Below are 21,026 nucleotides of genomic sequence, written 5' to 3'. Positions count from 1 at the left end.
TTGATTATGCAACTTATCGCGAATATAAAGACAGTATTTTGCAATTCAAAACCTTTGATTCGTGTCTTACCATTCCCCATAGCACTAATTTGATACTTTCATTGGATTCCTTGTCCCTGAAAATATAGGTTTAGTATATTTTTAAAAGTTTTTAGGGTAATTAGAGGCAGAAATAGAACAAAATATGTATTTTACAGTGGCCATTTTGAAAATCCAAAATGGCCGCCATACAGGTATCTCTCCAAATGTAAACGTTGATTTTTAGTTTCCTTATGCTATAACCTTTCCAAAAATGTATTGGTTTGCTAATCTACCATGATTTTGAACGAAATATAATTTATTGACATAGTGAACCTGACTATACATGAGCCTCGATTCTGTGTACCAAAAAAAAAAAAATACCGAACACCAGCCAGATAGGCACAACAATTGTAAAAATTGCGAACAGGTAAACTTAGTTTCCAAATGTACTGGAAAGTAAAAGAACATGACAACCTCCAGCCACCCATATAAAGTATTTACATTCGATATTTTATTTTCAAGTTACATGAACCACAAACATGACAATAGTTCTTTGAAACCAGAGACGAGTTTAAGCATAGTGCACGACCCTGCAGGTAGGGTCAGCACGAGTCATCAGTCAGGAAGACCAAATTACAGCAGATCTTGGAGGGAATGACAAAAGAAGAAGAAAAGGTAAATACAATGTGCAAAGAAAGCCTGTGTGTTGTAGGGGAATGCCTTGGCATTTCTTCAACGTATCACAAAGCAGCATCACATGTCACTTTATGGTAATGACCATGTTTAATCTGCAGAGTAATTTGATGCAAAGTACAGCATTCTGGGGTGGGTAGGGATCAGAATATAAGCAAACACGAGAAGCAATCAAGCCAGAGTCAAAACACCCTCGTGGAGGCAGGAATTCAGCAGGGGGCGTGCTTGAGCAGTTGTGATAACAGTAAAGTAATGAGGAAAAAGCATTACACACCGCTTCAATACACCATGTACATGTAGACACCGTCGGTCGTGGCACTGCAGTGGAGCTTCGGCCATCAAGTAAGAAATAAGTTACGAATCACTCAGCTTGGGTTGGGATGGTGGGTGGGTGTGGGTAGCAAGGTTCAGTTAGGTTAGAAAGTCGAATAAGGCAGTCAAACATATGCTTGCTTGGTTGACACAACCAGTATGTCGTCCACTTCTAGATGGTTAGCGGACAAACATTTCAAGGATCTTGTCCAGGACAGCAAGATGCATTTGTGCATACAAAAAAATAAAGGCAGAGGGTTCACGACAAAACTCATCAACTAAGCGCACTCACACTGCACACAGAAATATGACTCCTTCCAACTAGTGGAAGCACGCACACGCACGTTTCGACATTCCAGCACAGGATGTACTACTAAAGCAAAGCATTATGCCATCACCGAGGGAAATTTGAAATCATACAAGCAAAGCAGACATTCTGCAGTGACAAGCAAGTCAATTGGTAATTTCAAAAGGAATTCTCGCTCAAAAATAAATAAATAAAATAAACCTTCTGATGCTCTCATAATATCAGCCAGATTAATCCGTTGAAGTAAATCAGAAGCCCTTCAAAGAAAAATATTGAGGGTTTTATAAAGATTACGGCCCAATGAACACGTGTTGAAACATCAGCAGCAAACTTTCTACACTGCCATGCAGTAGAGTACAATTGTGTGCAAAACGTTAGGTCTTGGTACAAGCGCAAGTTTATGGCCACAATGGCTTGGAGGTAAAACAAAACTACGGACACACACACACACACACACACACACACACACACACACACACACACACACACACACACACACACACACACACACACACACACACACACACACACACACACACACACACACACACACACACACCTCTCACTGTGCTTCAGTCGATTATAATGTCCATGATTTCGCATTCATGTGATGAAAAAGGCAAGCAAAAGCAGGATAAAGAAAAGTTTTCATACACTACTCTCACATCATGAAACTCCACACCCAAACAGACATTGGTGAAAGATCATGAGTGAGTGATCTTGAAACGTACAGCTTCACAGCAGATATGTGCAATTATTAACTGCAAAACATTTCTGAACAACAAAAAAAAAAAACATGTCTAAATTAAATAGAAAAAAAACACGTCCATGATTCCAGGCCCCAATGGCAGAGCTTGATTAATGGATTCGATACCGAGAGGACAGCAATCAAGCGATAGTGGATCCAAGGCAGGAAAACAGGAAGATCAGTTTCGCTTAGACTTTGAGTGCTGTACCAACCATTGCAGGGTGATATCTGACAAACGACAAACCACAAGTGAGGAATCGAGTACAATTATGGTCTTGGGCAAAACAATTTTTTAAAATCAACATTAGACAAGGATACGAAAGTTCAACAATGCAAAAAACAAATACATAAAAAGCTTTCCTACGGATGATCAAACAGCCCGAAATAGTTCAAGTCCCAAATAATCACACGATGTTGCAAGGCATGCGTCTGAGGCTCTCACTGCAACTCAGATGATGCACTTCATCAGTTGTACAAGAATTAGAGCATTTGGAACATAAAACCTCCACAACTTACTACATACAGTGCTTTCAGAAAGCATTCACACTCCTGAACTCACATTTTGTTACAGCTTGAATTTAAAAAGGATTAAATTTAATTTTTTTTGTCACCTATCTACATAGAATGCCCCATAATGACAAAGTGAAAGCATGTTTTTAGAAATTTTTACATATTTAATTAAAATTAAATACAGAAATACCCAATTAACATAAGTATTGTCGCATTCCTGGCGATTAACATCTTTCCAAGGAACAGATAGCCGAACAAGTTGTTACTCCGAAGCGTTCAGTTAAAAAATATGGCGGAGTTAATACACGTGAGGGTTGGGGGGGGTTAGGGGGGGAAGGGGGAGGAGGAAAGGAGGAGGAGGAGGATGCTAAAGAGCACTTACCTGCACGGATCCCACCGGCAGTCCTCAAACCCTGCAATAACTAAACTCAATCAAAAACGGATTTAAAGTGTACAAAAAGAAACAGGTTTATTAAAACAAGTGCCGGTAATACAAAATAATGCACGATAAACTAATTTCCGAAATGGGACATCCCCACAAACAGACTTGAAACACGGACACAGGGAAAGATAACTGGAAATAATGTGTGTGTGGGTGCACTTCACTCTGATCACTGGTGGGGTCTCGTCAGGGGTCGTTAGAATCGTCCGGGGCATTGGCGGGAACCGCCCGGTCCTTAGCGGGAACCACCCGCTCTGCTAGGCCTCCGTACACCCTCGATCACTAGGCCGTGCCTGCCGGCGCGCAACAGGCCTTCCGCGCGAATCGAACGGGCCGCGTGCAGCTCGCTCCTCCAGCCGGGCCTGTTCCCTTCGTCCCCGGTGGGAAGCTGCAGCCCTTGGTCCGTGGCCCTGCCCTTTTCCTCTGCACGTCCACCAGTGGTGTCTCCGAACACGGCTGGTCCGGTTGCTTCCTTGAGCCCTTGGTCCAAGCACGATCGTTCGCTTTATTGTCCAGACAATGAGAGAGACAAATGCCGACTGCCGCGATCCAGACCAGAGCAGAGCGAAGCGAAGAGCAGCGAAGCAAAGAGCAGCAAAGCAGAGAGCAGCGAAGCGAAGAGCAGCGAAGACGGGCGAAGAAGACAGAGTGAAGAGAAGAGAAGAGAGCGAAATGTCCACTAGCACGTTCTTTTATCACCCATGCTCTGATGTCATTTGTCCTTCCTTCACCAATCAGCTAGTCCATTCTTACTCGTCCTTCCCTTCACCAAGAGCCCTGGCCAATCACGGCTCCTCGGGGCATGGCCCCACGGACCTGCCTGCTCTGTGCGCCTCCCAAGTCGGGGTTGTCAGCGGTAGGGCTCAATGTCCTGGCTTCCGGTAAGTTTTATTATTGAGTGCCATTAAATGAGTGATTCTAACTAGTGTCTAATGCGGTGCCATAAGGGACATCGGGATAAATCACAGAGGGAACAACATACAAGGAATTAATTCCATCAACATAATCCCTGAGCTAATTAACATGCCCCACCCCCCCTCCCCCCAACCCCCCATGATGGAGACAAATATACAAGCTTAATCCGAACACACGGTCTAAACAAGTACTTATTACATCAAGGTTTCCACACGACATTCGGAGCACCTACCTATACAAATCTACCTGGATTAAAATATCCCTACCCCCACAAACGTAATAGTATTCAACCCCGTCAATATTTAAAAAAAAAAAGTGCCTTTGGCAGCGTTTACAGCTTCGAGTCTTCTTGGGTATGTCTATCAGCTTGGCACATCTAGATTTGGGGAGTTTCTCCCATTCTTCATTGCAGATTTGCTCAAGCTCTGTCAAGTTGGATGGGGAGCGTCAGTGAATTGCAATCTTCAAGTCTTTCAACAGATTCTCAATGGGATTTAAGTTTGGTTTGGACATACTTGTTGTGAAGTTATTCCAGTGTTGCTTTGGCTGTGTGTTTGGGGTCAATGTAATGTTATAACGCAAATCACCACAGTCTGAGGTCTTTTGCACTCTGAAGCAGGTTCTCCTAAAGGATTTGCCGATAGTTGGCTCCATTCATTGTCCTGTCTATCTTTACAAGTCTCCTAGTCCCTGCCGCTGAAAAGCATTCCTATAGCATGATGTTGCCATATACCACGATTCACGGTAGGGATGGTGTTAGATGGGTGTTGAGCTGTACTTGGTTTCCGCCAGACATGGAAGTTTGCATTCAGGCCGAAGAGTTCAATTTTCGTCTCATCAGACCACAGAATATTTTGCCTCATGCTCTGAGTCTTTCATGTGCCTTTTTGAAAACTCCATGTGCTGTCTTGTGCTTTTTTTCTCAGGAGTGGCTCCCTCTGGCCACTCTCCTAAAAAGCCTAGATTTGTGAAGTGCTGCAGACTGTTGTCCTTCTAGCAGGTTGTTCCATCTCAGCCAAGGAACTCTGTAATTCTGTCAGAGTGGTCATTAGGTTTTTGGTCACCTCCCTGACCAAGGTCCTTCTTGCCTGGTTGCTCAGTCAGCCAGCTTTAGGAAGTTCCATATTCTTTCCATTTCCTAATGATGGAGCTCACTGTGCTCTTTGGAACTTTCCACACAGAGATTTGGTATATATCTTTCTGCAGATCTATGCCTCCTCATAATTCTATCTCGGAATTATACGGATAGTTCCTTGGACTTCATGGTAGAGTTTCTGCTCTGACATGCACCGTTAACTATAGGACCATATATAGAAAGGTGTGTTTCTTTCTAAATAATGTCAAATCAATTTATTCGGGCACAGGTGGACTCCACTCAAGTTGTAGAGACATCTCAAGGATGATCAAAGGAAATTAGATGCACCTGAGCTAAATTTGAGGTGTCATGGCAAAGGGGTTGAATACTTATTGACTCAAAAATTAAAAGCTGAAATGTCTTAATTAATTTGTAAGATTTCTAAAAAATATATTCCACTGACATTATGGGGTATTATGTGTAGATCAGTGACAAACATTCTCAATTTAATCCTTTTTACATTCAGGCTGTAACAACAAAATGTGAAAAAGTCAAGGGGTGTGAATACCTTTTGAAGACATTGTATCTTAATGGAAGGACTAATACATAGCTATTTATACAAAAGATACAACTGTTTAGTGGAATATGCAACTTTTCAACAATATTGAATACATAGCATTAAGTGGGCAGTAGGGAGAATGATGGAGGGAGATTTGTAACTCTCATTCAAAGGCCGAAATGTGTAGCCAGCAAATTCTTACCGATGTTATCCTTTTCTTTGCAAGAGATGGAATAGCAGCAGATCTCTCTATCCTGAATTGCAGATAAGTTCCTGTCCATTAATAGGAAGGGGTGGAGGTGGAGAAGAGAGAAACAAACAGCTTGAAATGTTGGAAAATTAGTACAACAACCTCGGGAATTCCCAATCAGAATAAACCCACAGTGTAAGCACCTGCGTTCAAAACGTTCCACGAACAAGATACTCACGGCAGTCAAAGAAACGCCAAAAGGTATAACGAGACAATTATATAAATATAACAACCATTCTGAGTAATGCGCTGCAATACATGTCCACTATCGGCAGTCTGTCGTCCGGAAAACTGTTGGGGAAATTACCAAAGTTCAAAGTGCCATAACTTTGTCAAAAATGATCGAAACGTCGTGAAGTTCGAACTTGATCTGTAACTTATCATGAGGAAACCATGTACCAAGTTTGAAATCATTAGCATTAAAAGTTTAGAAAAAAAGTCCGGAAAACTGTTCTTTGCGTGACGGACTGACAGACGGACTGACAGACGGAGACTGACAGACGGAGGGACGGAGTGCAAACCTATAGTCCCCGCCGGTGTACACCGGTAGGGGACTAATAAATGATACAAAGTCAATGCTTGTGCTATTTTGAACATTTCACATTCACACACCCAAATTAAGAAATAAAATGGAGGAAATAAAAAAGGAAGGAAAGGGGGAGGGAACGTAGGAGTGATGTCATCAAAATGAGTTCGCTAGTGGAGGTTATGTTTTCACCCCTGTCTGTCTGCTTGGACAAAATTTGGTGGACAGGTTGGGTGGTGATAAGGATGAATTGATTAGATTTTGGTGAAGATCCAGATCCAGATCTGGCTGCTAGGATTTTTAAAGTGAATCTTCACCATTGAGAGAAACGGCCAAAAACGATACATAGTATAATATCGCAAAACGATGATCCGGCTTATCAATGGGATGAAAAACATAATCTGTTTCGCCTGGCGGAGGTATGCGCTCTACTGAATACCGTTCTAGCTCCAATAAGCAAATTGCTCCCCAATGAACGAACTCCACCATTTTGGTAGGGAAGGTTAATGGCTGTTAGCCCGATATAGAAAGGCACAGGGCCCTTAATTCAGGCCATAATGAAGCAAACAATCGATTCCAGGGCATCATGGCCATGCATCTTACATCTTCTCAATGAGCTGTTTCTCATCCAGAGCATTCGGAAGGTCTCTTTTATTTCCCAACACCAACACCTGTGGAGGGAGAGGTAAGGTTTGCAATAAACAAGTTACACCCATCGGGTGTCACTATCATGCCAGAAACCTACATTTGAGGTTTAAACCACAGATTTACCACAGGCATGACAAAGCTCATAAAAACCATTCAATTACAATCTTACCTCGGCAGGCTGATGACATCTTTCGATAAAATATTAATTCATCGAGCTGCATTACCTTAATCTCACCGACAATCCAAAGGCAAAACAGAAGCTGATAATCCCCCGAATTATATATATATACAGTGGGGAGAACAAGTATTTGATACACTGCCGATTTTGCAGGTTTTCCCACTTACAAAGCACGACAAGGTCTGTAATTTTTATCATAGGTACACTTCAACTGTGGAAGACGGAATCTAAAACAAAAATCCTGAAAATCACATTGTATGATTTTTAAGTAATTAATTTGCATTTTATTGCATGAAATAAGTATTTGATACATCAGAAAAACAGAACTTAATATTTGGTACCGAAACCTTTGTTTGCAATTACAGAGATCAGACGGTTCCTGTAGTTCTTAACCAGGTTTGCACACACTGCAGCAGGGATTTTGGCCCACTCCTCCATACAGATCTTCACCAGATCCTTCAGGTTTCGGGGCTGTCGCTGCGCAACACAGACTTTCAGCTCCCTCCAAAGATTTTCTATTGGGTTCAGGTCTGGAGACTGGCTAGGCCACTCCAGGACCTTGAGATGCTTCGTACGGAGCCACTCCTTAGTTGCCCTGGCTGTGTGTTTCGGGTCGTTGTCATGCTGGAAGACCCAGCCACGCCCCATCTTCAATGCTCTTATTGAGGGAAGGAGATTGTTGGCCAAGATCTCGCGATACATGGCCCCATCCATCCTCCCCTCAATACGGTGCAGTCGTCCTGTCGCCTTTGCAGAAAAGCATCCCCAAAGAATGATGTTTCCACCTCCGTGCTTCACGGTTGGGATGGTGTTCTTGGGGTTGTACTCATCCTTCTTCTTCCTCCAAACACGGCGAGTGGAGTTTAAACCAAAAAGCTCTATTTTGGTCTCATCAGACCACATGACCTTCTCCCATTCCTCCTCTGGATCATCCAGATGGTCATTGGCAAACTTCAGACGGGCCTGGACATGCGCTGGCTTGAGCAGAGGGACCTTGCGTGCGCTGCAGGATTTTAATCCATGACGGCGTAGTGTGTTACTTATGGTTTTCTTTGATACTGTGGTCCCAGCTCTCTTCAGGTCATTGACCAGGTCCTGCCGTGTAGTTCTGGGCTGATCCCTCACCTTTCTCATGATCATTGAGGCTCCACGAGGTGAGATCTTGCATGGAGCCCCAGACCGAGGGAGATTGACTGTCATCTTGAACTTCTTCCATTTTCTAATAATTGCGCCAACAGTTGTTGCCTTCTCACCAAGCTGCTTGCCTATTGTCCTGTAGCCCATCCCAGCCTTGTGCAAGTCTACAAATTTGTCCCTGATGTCCTTAGACAGCTCTCTGGTCTTGCCCATTGTGGAGAGGTTGGAGTCTGATTGAGTGTGGACAGGTCTGGAGACGGCTTTGCGGTCGGTCTTTGCGGTCTTTGTGGTCGGAGACGGTCTGGAGACGTCTTTTATGCAGATAACGAGTTCAAACAGGTGCAGTTAATACAGGTAATGAGTGGAGAATGGGAGGGCTTCTTAAAGAAAAAACTAACAGGTCTGTGAGAGCCGGAATTCTTACTGGTTGGTAGGTGATCAAATACTTATTTCATGCAATAAAATGCAAATTAATTACTTAAAAATCATACAATGTGATTTTCAGGATTTTTGTTTTAGATTCCGTCTTCCACAGTTGAAGTGTACCTATGATAAAAATTACAGACCTTTACGTGCTTTGTAAGTGGGAAAACCTGCAAAATCGGCAGTGTATCAAATACTTGTTCTCCCCACTGTATATATATATATATATATATATTTAACAACTTGTTACTGAAATGCCAGAAAAGGCAACTTAAATAACAACAAGCAATGTGGTGAATGTTCAGCAGTTGTATCAAGCGTTTCAAATGGATATTTTTGCAGAAACATTTTCTCCACCACCAATGCAGTGAATAATAAAGTTGAAATAAAATTATAAATGGCTGGTGGGGGGAAAACGTGGAAATCTAAACTTCATGAATCTTGATTACAATATCCATGGATGCTTCTCTACAAATGACGTATGCAGACCTGGTAGTATTACATCAAGGTAAATACACCAAGGGGAGGAGGGGTTTCCATAGCTTCCCATGCACGTTTCAATACGTTTTCTATCATGAGTGGTTGAAGACAATCACCTTTGATTGGTCAAGTAAACACTTTTCAAGTAATTGCCACAGATCTTTTTTTTTTTTTTTTTACGAAGGGGCTTCATCATAAGAGTCTTCATTTTGTGTTTCAGATGTTTCTTTTGTCATTTTCGAAAAAACAAAATTTTGCCAATCTCATCTGTATTTCGACAATTTTTCCATCGTAAAAAAAAAACAAAAAAAACACACAAAGTTTCTCCAAAGTTGCACAGATGCGCTTGGAATGACAGACATTTTGTTTTAGCCGGCGATCATATTTTCAGGAAATATTTTTACCAAATTTTCAGCAAAGTGGGTTGACTTTCAAATCAAATGTCACCTTGACTGGGCTCTCCATTGTTGGATGGAATTTCATTCAGTATTTAATGCCAGCAATCGTGATTCAGATTCACATCGACACTCGTCCGAAGCAGCTGTGACCGACGTGAGCAGAGCATTCATTGGCTGGGCTTGGGCTCCGGGTGTAGACGGTGTTCCTTGTGCATCAAATTGCAGTATTTATTTATTTTTACTACTTTTTGTAATTACGCTGTGGGAATCAAGTCTGTGGAGAATCGCACACACAAAATATAGTGAATAATATATTTGTTTTTAAACGTAACCTTGCCCTTTTTTCTGCAATTCACTACATTCCATATTCAGATACAGTTTACAGTTTCAAGTCGCTGATCCGTGAATCCCATGTTTTCCATGATCGCAGAAAATCACTGACTCTATGCTTGTGATGTTAAGAGTGTAGTTGCCTGGGATGTAGCTCCTACACTATAAACCAATTCACACAACCAGGTGCTCATGTGTGAATGGTCATCTTCGGCTACAAAGGGCAAACCAACAGCAGCAACAACAACAACAATACGAGGCATTTCACCAAAAAATAAAAACAATTAAAAGGGAGAATGAATCTGGAAATGGCAGAGTAACAAAGTTAACATAACAAACTACATTGAACGTTTCTCCAAATGCCACTTTGTGGTACAGTATGGTAAATTAGAAGATGCAGTTTGAACGTTTGCTTTTTCTTGTGGTGCAAAGAAAGACAGGTGTAAATGCTAGCCCCAAGACCAACAAACTTACGGGGATGCCATGTAGTTGAGGTTTCTCCAGAAGGTTGTGAAGCTCATTTCGTGAAGCTTCTACCTTTTCAAAGTCGGCGGCGTCCACCATGTAGCTGCCGTGAGGAAATTTATGAAGGTTAAGATCTCAACATTGTTGGCCAAGATCTCATCATCACTTGGCCTCTCTATTCTGCTCAATGACACCTCCCGTCTCCGACGTGCATTACAATGGCATGGTTAAGCGGACCCTACTGAGAACAACACAAGGAAAACTGAAAACACAGCAACGGTGGCGGCAGATCTGGTAATCAACACCTATTTTACAAATAAAATTAGTGTCAGAACAGCACTTACACTATAGCGTTCACTCCTCTGCAATAACGTTCCCACATGCTGCGGAAGCGAGGCTGCCCACCAATGTCCCAGATCTGTGGAGCATAGTGTAATTTGGGTGGGAGGCAATAGTATAAATAATTATATCAATAGAGTTTCAGAAGTCATAATTCAAACTGCATTGATGATATTTGCATAATTAAGAACAGCCCTGGTGTTGGGCTAGTGGCTAGGGTGCCGGCTTAGGATCCTAGGATCCTGGGTTCGAATCCCGGTCGATTGCTGAATTAACGCCAGGGGGGTTGACTCAGCCTGTCATCCTTCCGAGGTCGGCTAATTGAGTACCAGTTCACTGGTAATTCCCTGTTTGTCGTTAAAGGCGGCAAAAAGGGTTGGCGTCAGGAAGGGCATCCGGCCGTAAAACATTGCTTCAAAAAGGGGACCGAAAAACAACAACAACCACGGTTCCCGAAAAAGGCCAACCCCCGCTTTGCGGGGAAAAATGGCCTCTAAAGGTGTTTTTTTTTTTAAGAACAGCAAAAGCAAAGCAAGGTCATCAACTCATCCTCATCTGTCTAATCGATGGGATATTCTAGACTCACCCGTCTCCCTTCCTGCATACTGTATTCCCTGTCCCACTTCGAGAGCTTGTGCAGGTGGTGGTGTTATCAGCTACATCAGCAGCTCGCTTTGTCACTCTCCCTCCCTCCCCTGCCCCCTTTTCCCCTCACCCGCACCACCCTGTTATCACTCCCCCTCTTCCCTCCACCCAAATGCCTATGGAACATCTTTAAATTATTGTCCCTCTCCACAGCAATGTCTTTCTTTTATGCATGGTCTACCACCCTACCAACAGTGATGACTGTGTTTGAGGGTCTATCAGCCAATCAAGTCTCCCTTCAATTATCGCAATCGCATCTCAACTATCTTTCATTGTATGCGATAAACACAACTGCTACCGTTTACAATGTCTTGGCATCTGCCCTCATACCACTCTGTGTATTACAGCTATCAGGTCTTACCCAAGCTGATGGATTCCCAACTCACAATTTTCCCTATTGGTTCCCACTTTTCATCCTGTACTTCTCCTCCCAACCTTTTTGGCAATACTCAGCTCCCTTAGGTCATCAGATAATGTCCTCTTGAAAGTGCCTCCCTCTGGAAGTCTTTCAGGAAACCAGCATTGCATGGCCATGTCAGACAGTTTCAATTGGGCATAACAAGACTCTCTCATCAGTTGATACTTACACAATCTCCAGCTATCCTGCCCAACATCTTGTTCCTGGTACAATGATTCATGCGGTCAAGTAATCACCAAAAATCAGTTTGCTTTTTCTTCCTACAAAGCCAACCCCACCAATGGAAACTTGTGGTCTCTCTCTCTCTCTCTCTCTCTCTCTCTCTCTCTCTCTCTCTCTCTCTCCACAAGGCTCAACCATTTTGTTTGTCCACAGACATTTTGGAGCTTAACATCAGAATAACCTCCAGTCTGAATTCACAGGTTTCTCACCATCCACAAACACTTGATGGCAGATGATCAGGTCTGTATCTGGTACATGCATCTTATCCACTCCTCGACTCTTGAAAGATGGAGTTATGATGCACACTGCTCATATCAAGACTGATTTCGTTATCTACACCTCCACAGAAAACACTTAAGGGTCTTACCCAAAGTGCCATGGAATATAGCTCACTTCTGTGCTGCCTCTGTCCTTTCCTTGTGTTTCCCCTTCGCCCAGTTTTGTACCAGTTGAAACGCTTTACCCCTGATATTCCACTCCTCCACGAGCCTCGATACTCATTTGAAAAGCTTTGTAAACAACATGGATCTGTCGAGTTAGGCAACAGCTCAAGACTTGAAAATAAACTAGAACGGGCATTCGGTAGAGTGCGCATACCTCCTCCATGCTGAACAGTTTACGTTTTCTATACCATTGATCAGCCGGATCTGCATCTGGAACTGAACCAAAATCGAATCGGCTTGTTGTCACCAAACCAACTCATCCACCGATTTTTGTCACAACTCCTCCACAACTTTTTGAAATATCGTGCTATATATCATTGTTGGCCCCAACTCTTAATGTTGAAGAATCATTAAAAAAAATTAAAACGTTCATATCAGGATTCGGATCCTCACCAAAATAAAATTGATTAGTCCTTGTCAAACATGCAACCGGTCCAAAAAATGTATTTCGAATCCGTCCATAACTTTTTGAGATATCCTGTTCACAAACAAACAGACAAACAAACAAACAGACAGGGGTAAAAACACAAGGTGGTGGAGGTAATCATATGTCTCAATGCCAAATCATGAGTACAAACGTATCTTTCGCTCATAGAAATGCAGGAATGTCAGAGGAAAGCAGGAGTGGAAAAATCTACAAGTTCCCATACAAACATGTGCATGAAAAGCCTCAAGATTGACAAGCCTCTCGGAAAGCTTCCTCACCGTCCTCTCAATCTGGAACACTCATTCAAATCAAATAATTTTCTTACATACAAAATACATGGATATTATATCATAATAATAAATGACAGCAGAGCAAGATAAGAACGTTACTGTTCAGTGTATGAATGAATGAATGAATGAATGAATGAATACTTGTGTATAATAAACAGAAAAAGGAACGAGACCAAACAGATAGGAACGATAAAAGCAGATATTGCATGGCATCGTACACTAGTCTTTGAGGGATTTAGCAGGTTTATCGAGAGGTGCACATTCACATTAAATACATACTGGGCCAAACCTTGTGATAAGAGAAACAATGAGCTGTTAATAATGTTCTGGCAATTGTTGCATTGCCTTAGGTGACCTTAACTAATTCTGTTATAATGCTCCCAAGATGAGCTCATAATGCAGATGCTATGCAGGTCAACTGTTGAGAAAAGTCATTTTTACCGAGTAGCTCAAAAGTCATCACGATATTCAAAACGTGTACAGTGCCATCAAATATGGCTCTATATTGTGGGCCGGGGCTCTTGCACTCAATGTCTCACTCATGGATGCAGTCAAGTCTACGGTCCGAGGCATAAACAGCATCGATCAACAGAAATCTAGGCTATACGAGTCGTATAGCCTGGGTTCGAATATCCACCCAGCTATAAACCGTCATCCTGGTGTTGCACAGGCATGACGAGATATCAGTGCATGTGCCATCCCTCGGATGGATGTTAAACTGGGAATCCTGTCTGCTGATATTAGTTGATGGATGTTAAATATCCCATAGTGTCTTTCGTGAAGAGTAGGAAAACTATCACCAGCACTCTAAACAAATTCCAAATTCCTGCTTTAACCTATGGGGGTAGGGGAGGGGGGGGGTGGGGAGCTGAGGGCACTGACACAAGCACACACCCAGCATCGATGCAATCAGCACCCACATATGGCATATGCAAAGCAATGAACAGAAATGTGAGGAAAGGGGCTTGTTGCATTCTCACCACTATAAGGGTATAGTTGTCTTGATCTTTTATCTCATGTTTACAGGTCTTACACCTCTCACTCTTATCCACCCATCTGTGCAGTTTCATGAATTATTAGATCACCTGGACCTTAGTCCGGTGAGCTTATGCGATTGAGCAGTGTCCGTAGGTGTCAGTCAGCAGTATGTGTAGGTAAGAGTCTGAACACTTCAATTATTATCACTTGAACCAAACACACGATTTTGATGAAACATGACCACAATCTTCATATCTGATGCCTAACGAAGGTGTATTGGATGCATCAAAATATGCGTTCATTAACGGGTTGAAATCAGGCCTAAACCGTTAAAAATTATTGCCCTAATCTACAGGGGGCGTTGCTTCAGCAGCACAGCCATGCCCTCAGCCAAAAACATGACCAGTAACCTGTAAAAACATGACCTGTAAACATGTATCGCTGTAATCAGCTTCGAGAGGGCTTACATCCAACCAATCATGTGAAGAACATGGAGAAAGAACATGGAGAAAATTTCAAATTTGTGCGGAGAATGGAAGAGGAGAATGAATGAATGAATTCGTTTTCATTCATTCAAATGTTCAAATTCAAAATTTTCAAAAATTCATTCAAAATTCAAAATTTAGGGTTAGGGTTATTTCATTCAAAATTCATTCAAAAAAATTCAAAAATTCATTCATTCAAATGAATTCAAATTCATTCATTCAATGGAAGGGAGCATACAGATAAATTCTAACTAAATTCTAACTGCATGCAGGGACTTTGTGGCCATTCTGTAGTTTTGGATGAAGAATGATCTGAGGTGGTGGTGAACAGCTGTCGAAGATCTGGAGGGAAAAATGACATTGAAGAGATTGTGAAAGTTAGTTCCACAGGTGGGGGGAAGGGGGGGGGGGGGTTGGGGAAAGAGTGCTTTTGTGAATTTTACCAGAAGGGGGGTTGCTGGTGGACCGTCATGCGTGCCCTGCAGAAACCTGGCGGGGACAAAACACAGAATGAGCAGAGAGTGCAAGACCAGAAAGGAGGCGGGAGAAGACAGAGACTACTGGCCTGTCATAAATGTGAAAGTGATAGGCTCATATATACTCAGTTTCATCGCAAGAGATTCCAATAACCTTTCCAGGCATCAAGCTGATCAAGGTTTAAGGCTGGGCGCCAGAGGGGAGAGCAGTACTCCATCAAGCTACGGATGAAGGTTTTGTAGGTGGATAAGAGTTCAGGTGTGCCAAGGACTTTGCACGTTGGAGGATGCCCAGTCAGTGCCTGGCTTTGGAGGCCAACTTTGAAATGTTTTGCCCAAGAAAGGCCATTGCTGATAGTAAGACACAGGAGTTTGAGCGACTGAGCTTCCTCGAGGAGAATTGTTAAGAAAGTAGATAGGAAGGTTTGCCATACAGTCCTTTCGGATGGAGTGGGAGAGTGGGAGAGAGGGAGAGAGGGAGAGAGAGAGTGAGATCTGTCAGGATTGAAAGACATATTCCAAGTGTTTGACCAGCTTGTGATTTTGGCAAGGTCTGAAGAGAGGGAACAGGATGCAGCCTGCTTGTCTGAAGGATGTCATGGCAGAGGGTGGAATCATCAGCAAATATATTATAAAGAGGACTTTTCAGAAAGTCAGTAAGATCATTGATGAAGATCAGGAATAGGACTGGGCTCAAAACAGCCTTGGGCACTCTAGTCTTGACTGAGAGAGAGGAGATGAAAGGATTCCTTTGAGACCCACACATTGGCTCCAAGAGTAGAGCAGTCGGTAACCCAAGAGTGGAGTTCGCCTCTGATATGTACATGCAGAGAGTATGGCGAGCAAGGTGTTATGCAGGATGCCAGACTATCGAAAGCTCGAGATGTGTCTAGAGACAGTCTCGATATCATGTCTGACATTGAGGACCTCCATCCATTGTTGACAGAGTAGAAACAGCATGTCCAACGTAGAGTGACCCTTTCTGGATCCAAATTGGTGATCTGAGATGAGACAGAAAAGTATTCCATGACATTCCTGATAATTGGAAGTAAGCCGATGAATTTGTAGTTAAGCTTATCGGTTTTTTCACCTTGTTTATGTAATGCTGTGATGTTGGCTGATTTCCAAGCAGATGGAAGATGACCTAAGCAAATGATTGGGTGAAAATAGCAGAGAGAAGATATGTAAGAAGAGCAGCAGACAGAATTTCAGGACATGTGATCTGATGCTGTCAGGTTGAGTTGCAGAATCAGTTGTCAGAAACCTCCCCACCTTCTCAGGTGAAAAAGAGAGCAAGAGCAGTTCGGTACGACTGGGTAGGGTGGGTACAGAGAGTGAAGGGTTGGGGACAAAATATTTGGAGGAAAACCCAGAATTGAGGTATTCAGCCAGCCTTGAATCAGCTGTGGTGCCATTTGAAGAAAGGGAAGGGGTGGAGGGGAGCATACACCAGAGACAGAGTTAACAAGGTGCCACCAGGTTTTAGAGGAGGGAGACAAGTTTGAAAGTTCATTTTTGAGGTTGGGCAGATGCTGTTTTCTGGCTATCTTGAGAGCGGACACACACTTGTTGCGGACTTTTTATAATGCACTGAGATCGTCTTTGGTCGAATTTGCCTTCCAGGAAGAAAAGGCAAGTTGTTTCAGAGCAAGTCGCACACCACAAGATTCAGTGTACCATGGGTGGGAAAGAAGTGTCGGGTAATTGAAGGCGAGATGGGATGACCGTGTACACGAGAACGAGCAGGATTCTGTGGAAGAATTCCCAGGCTGAGTTAACATCAAGGGCAGTAGATATGGGAGAGCAGCCAGTCCAGAAGAGAGATGGCTGCTTGCAGTCCCTGCCAATCTGCTGGACTCGCCGGTGTTGAGGCAGCTCTCTGAGATTAGCCAGAGTTGCTCTGTGAATAGTCGCAATCTTCTTTTGCCTTTCAGTTCTTCTGACATCTCTCCCCACCCACATCAGTTGCTTCATCCGATGGAAATTTGTCCAGTGTAGTCACTATAGAAAGCAAGTTAGTAATGCACACGATATTTGAATGATACTGTATACACTCAAGGGGATTTTGCTATTTTCTGACAACCAACTTTGTTGAAAGAGACTGCTCAGTAAATAATACGCAAAAGAGGATTTCTCAGGTAAATAAAAAACAAAGAACTTTTTTCCATGGCTTTATCATTGTACAAAGCAAAGGGGGTTTTGAGTTGTCTGAGCTTTGGTATCCCCATCTCGACACTTTGATTATGACTCCGAGATCTCAGGTTTAAATCCATACATCACCAGGTTAATGCCCATTGTCTCTTAACGACCTTGTTATTAATGAAAAACGTACAATTATATCTTCTGGTGACCTTGTCAAAAATGTGATACACGTGCAAGCTCCTCCGTGATCCTTAGACTCGAGGGAATGGGGCAAAAATAATTAAAAGAAGTGCTATAACTACAGAAATTTACACCAGACTGACCTTGATGGTTACGTGTCCTTTCGTAACCTTCCTCATGTTGAAACCAACGGTGGGAATCATGTCTTCATTGAATTGACCAGACTGGGAGAGACAAAGGGGTGGTGGATGGGGTGGGGGAGAGAAAACAAATCAATTGCCAAGTAAAAGAAAAACCTCATCCATTGCAATACATCCAGTACTTCACTCCAGCTGGAAGATGGATGTTTTTGTAGGGTGACAGTCAGGCTGAAGTGCAATGGTCCAGCCAGGCTCTGCCCTGTTAACTTCATGTTATAGACCCTGCAATGAGTAAAACGACTAGCTGTAATTAATGTGGACAAAGGTGGGTTGTAATAACAATCATCAACACTTTACTTAATGGGAAGTAGTTTACTCAGAGCTACACGTTTGGTCCAAGCAGCTGCACGGATTATTCCCACAGTTTGGGATGCTGATGTCACACCAGAGGAAATCGGTCACATGCTTGCCAATTAACTTCATGTCCGAAGTTTGACAATACATCACCCGCGTTATGGACCTTCACGGTGTGTCGTGACCATGAAGAGGGTATTCTGAAAGACCCAAAATGCTTCAAGAGGGCTGACATGTCTTGCCTTCGAGAAACTGGGCTATTGCATCATGTGTGATATCATCACGTTGAACAACCTCACCGTTGCACAGTGGTGGCCCTTGTATTTGTTGCTCTTTAACAGCCATTATTATCCCACCTTGTGGGGTCGGCCGAGGAAAACTTGGCCCGAATCATGAACCGGCTGGCCAGGCTTGACATTTGACTAGTTAGGGCAGGAATTTGGAATTGAGCCAGCGATACTCACCTACTCTTTGCAAAGGACACCATGGGATCATTAATGTCCACCAACCCTTGCTGGCAGACGGAACCCCCATTTTAACGTCCATCCGAAGGACGACACACACACTGATGAATCACCCCGCCTGTGAAACACCAGGATGGCAGTTTATAGTTGGGTGAGGATTCAAACCCAGGCTAGACAGCTTATAGGTGAGTGTGTGTACCTCTAGGTCTTGGCAATCCTGTCAACCTTCCATCCTGATGATGCAACTTGTTCGAATTAAATGTCCTATTGAACTTAAAGTAATGATGTTTTCTACAAACAGCCGATCAGACAAGTGCTATGTACTGATACTAGTGATAGAGAGAGGCATTTGTGTCCAACCCAATTCCAGGTCCAGCAAAACCCTTCCCATCCAAATTCCAGGCCCAGCAAAACCCTTCCCAACCCAATTCCAGGTCCAGCAAAACCCTTCCCATCCCAATTCCAGGCCCAGCAAAAGCAAAACCCTTCCCAACCCAATTCCAGCAAAACCCTTCCCAACCCAATTCCAGCAAAACCCTTCCAAACCCAATTCCAGCAAAACCCTTCCCAACCCAATTCCAGGTCAAGACGAATCCTTTTCGACTCAATTCCAGGTCAAGGCGAACCCTGCCCGATCCAATTCCGGGTCCAGCCAAACCATTTCCGCAATTCCAGGTCAACGGAACCCTTCCCAACCCAATTCCAATTCCAACAGATCCCTTCCCGACCCAAATCCAGGCCCTGCCAAACCCTTCTCATCCCAATCTTAGGCAACATAAGAAATCCTTCAGAGACGCGATACACTGGATTTGAGCTTGGTCATTGCGAGCACCTTGTAGTTGTACTCACCGCTATGACGTTTACAAATGTCGTTTTCCCGGAGAACTGCAACCCCACGAGCGTCAACTCCATCTCTTCCTTCCAGAAGAGTGACCTGAACCAATCTAAGAGCCTGTTGATAAGAGCTAACATCTTGAATAACTATATGCCGCCAAGGCCTCGTTAATCTCACAAACACCTCGTCTGGCCTATCTTGGACAAACCTCCACAACTCCCCTCGCAATAGATGAATTTGTTTACGATATGACGTCACGCGCTACTGGCTGGGTGTACAACGTGTCGGCGAAATATCGTCTGATGTTATTGGTGCTCCCGTGTTTACTCCAATTTTAGATTTACAGTCGTTTTCATGTGATAATCATATATGTAAAGAAATAACGAACACTATAAAACAGAGAAGGCTTGTTCTAATAGTCTTTACGGCGAAACCAACAATAAACAATTCTCATACTGCGGCGTACTAAGCTATCGTGGCTAACATATACTGTACAACATAATTTATTCCTTTTGCATTAAATCAACATAATCTATTATAATTTATTTATTTGTAATTTGTAACCTTTATTATAATCGTGTTGTGTTAAGTTTTTTCATTTAAAATTGTTTGTAACCAACTCCTTCCCCACCATTTTTACCTCCGTTACCAACGCAAAGGTGGATGGAGGTTATGTTTTCACCCCTGTCTGTTGTCCATTTGTTGTACACCGCTCCTTTCCTATGCCATCTCCAGGCATTGCAAATCGTCATTGCCGGGCACCAAAGGGGGCTCGGCAGTGACGCACGCTGAAAGAGAGTACTCAGTTTTCACTCTGGTTGTTTGTTTGTTTTCTTGGTTGTCCGGACGATATCTCAGCCATCCTTTGAGCTAGGAAGCTGAAATTTCGGCACAGTAGTGAGCAAGTCCTTTGTCAAATACGGTATTTTTTGTTTTTTGAATAATCAATTAATTGAGGAGTTATTTAATTATTAGCGTTTAATTAAGTACTTATTTAATTAATTAAATTTCATTTATCTTCTGACCATTATTAACTCAGGCACCTTTTGAGTTAGGAAGCTGATATTTGGACATGCCAATGACCAGGTGATTTGGCTGCAAAGGATATTTTTGATTTATTAATTAATCAATTAATCGATTAATTATTTAATTATTCGATTAATGACAAAAAAATTTTTTTTTTTTAAGTTACAGATTCTGATGAAATAGTGGTAGTTTATGTGTTCTCTGACCAAATTGATTAATAATTTAATTTTTTTATGATTATTATTTATTTATTTTCATTATTAATCATTTATTTATTTTCTTTCTCATTTGGCCAATATCTCAGGCACCTTTTGAGCTGGGAAGCTAATATTTGGACATGAGTGACCAAGTGATGTGGCTATCAAGGATATTTTTGATTTATTGATTAATCATTTCATCTATTAAGTATTTATTGATTAATCGATTAATTATTTATTGAGTAATCAATTAATTATTTAATTTTTTATAAATGACTTATTTAATTAAATTTCTAAAAGATACATCTTCGGATGAAGCACTACTGGTTTAGTTATGCGATTAGCCAATTGATTATGAAAATATTTTGTGATAATCTTTTATTGATTTTAATTATACAATTAATCAATCAATTAGTGTACACCTCTCCCTCCCAATGCAGCCTCAATGAGCTGCACTGCGGTATTGCCGGGCGCCGGAGGCGCCCCGGCAATGCCGCGCTGCAGCATATTTAATTATTTGGCATGGGGCGGTGTACTTTGAATGTATG

At 42.5% G+C, this 21,026-nt stretch overlaps 1 protein-coding gene across 3 annotated transcripts; it reads right to left on the bottom strand.

Moving 5' to 3' along the window:
* Positions 1–510: 510 nt before the first annotated feature.
* Positions 511–19,536, bottom strand: LOC137439051 (ADP-ribosylation factor-like protein 8B). Of its 3 annotated transcripts, none has more exons than XR_010986848.2 (8): positions 19,270–19,533; positions 17,606–17,686; positions 10,762–10,835; positions 10,427–10,520; positions 6,962–7,029; positions 5,785–5,855; positions 989–2,309; positions 511–841 (listed from the first exon to the last, which is right to left on the bottom strand). XR_010986848.2 is itself a non-coding variant. In XM_068134691.2 (7 exons), exons 1-7 carry the CDS (start codon positions 19,390–19,392, stop codon positions 2,260–2,262), a joined length of 561 nt encoding a protein of 186 aa, XP_067990792.1. In that variant the 5' UTR covers positions 19,393–19,536; the 3' UTR covers positions 511–2,259. The 3 variants fall into 3 exon arrangements, 1 of the variants encoding a protein (XP_067990792.1); XR_010986849.2 differs by having other exon boundaries at positions 782–841; positions 989–1,083; positions 19,270–19,510; XM_068134691.2 differs by having other exon boundaries at positions 511–2,309; positions 19,270–19,536.
* Between the last annotated feature and the right edge of the window lie 1,490 nt (positions 19,537–21,026).

This window comes from Myxine glutinosa, chromosome 1, assembly GCF_964187855.1.
Source record: "Myxine glutinosa chromosome 1, kmMyxGlut1.1, whole genome shotgun sequence".
Classification (NCBI taxonomy): Eukaryota; Metazoa; Chordata; class Myxini; order Myxiniformes; family Myxinidae; genus Myxine; species Myxine glutinosa.
This window is presented reverse-complemented; position numbering and strand designations above follow the sequence as displayed.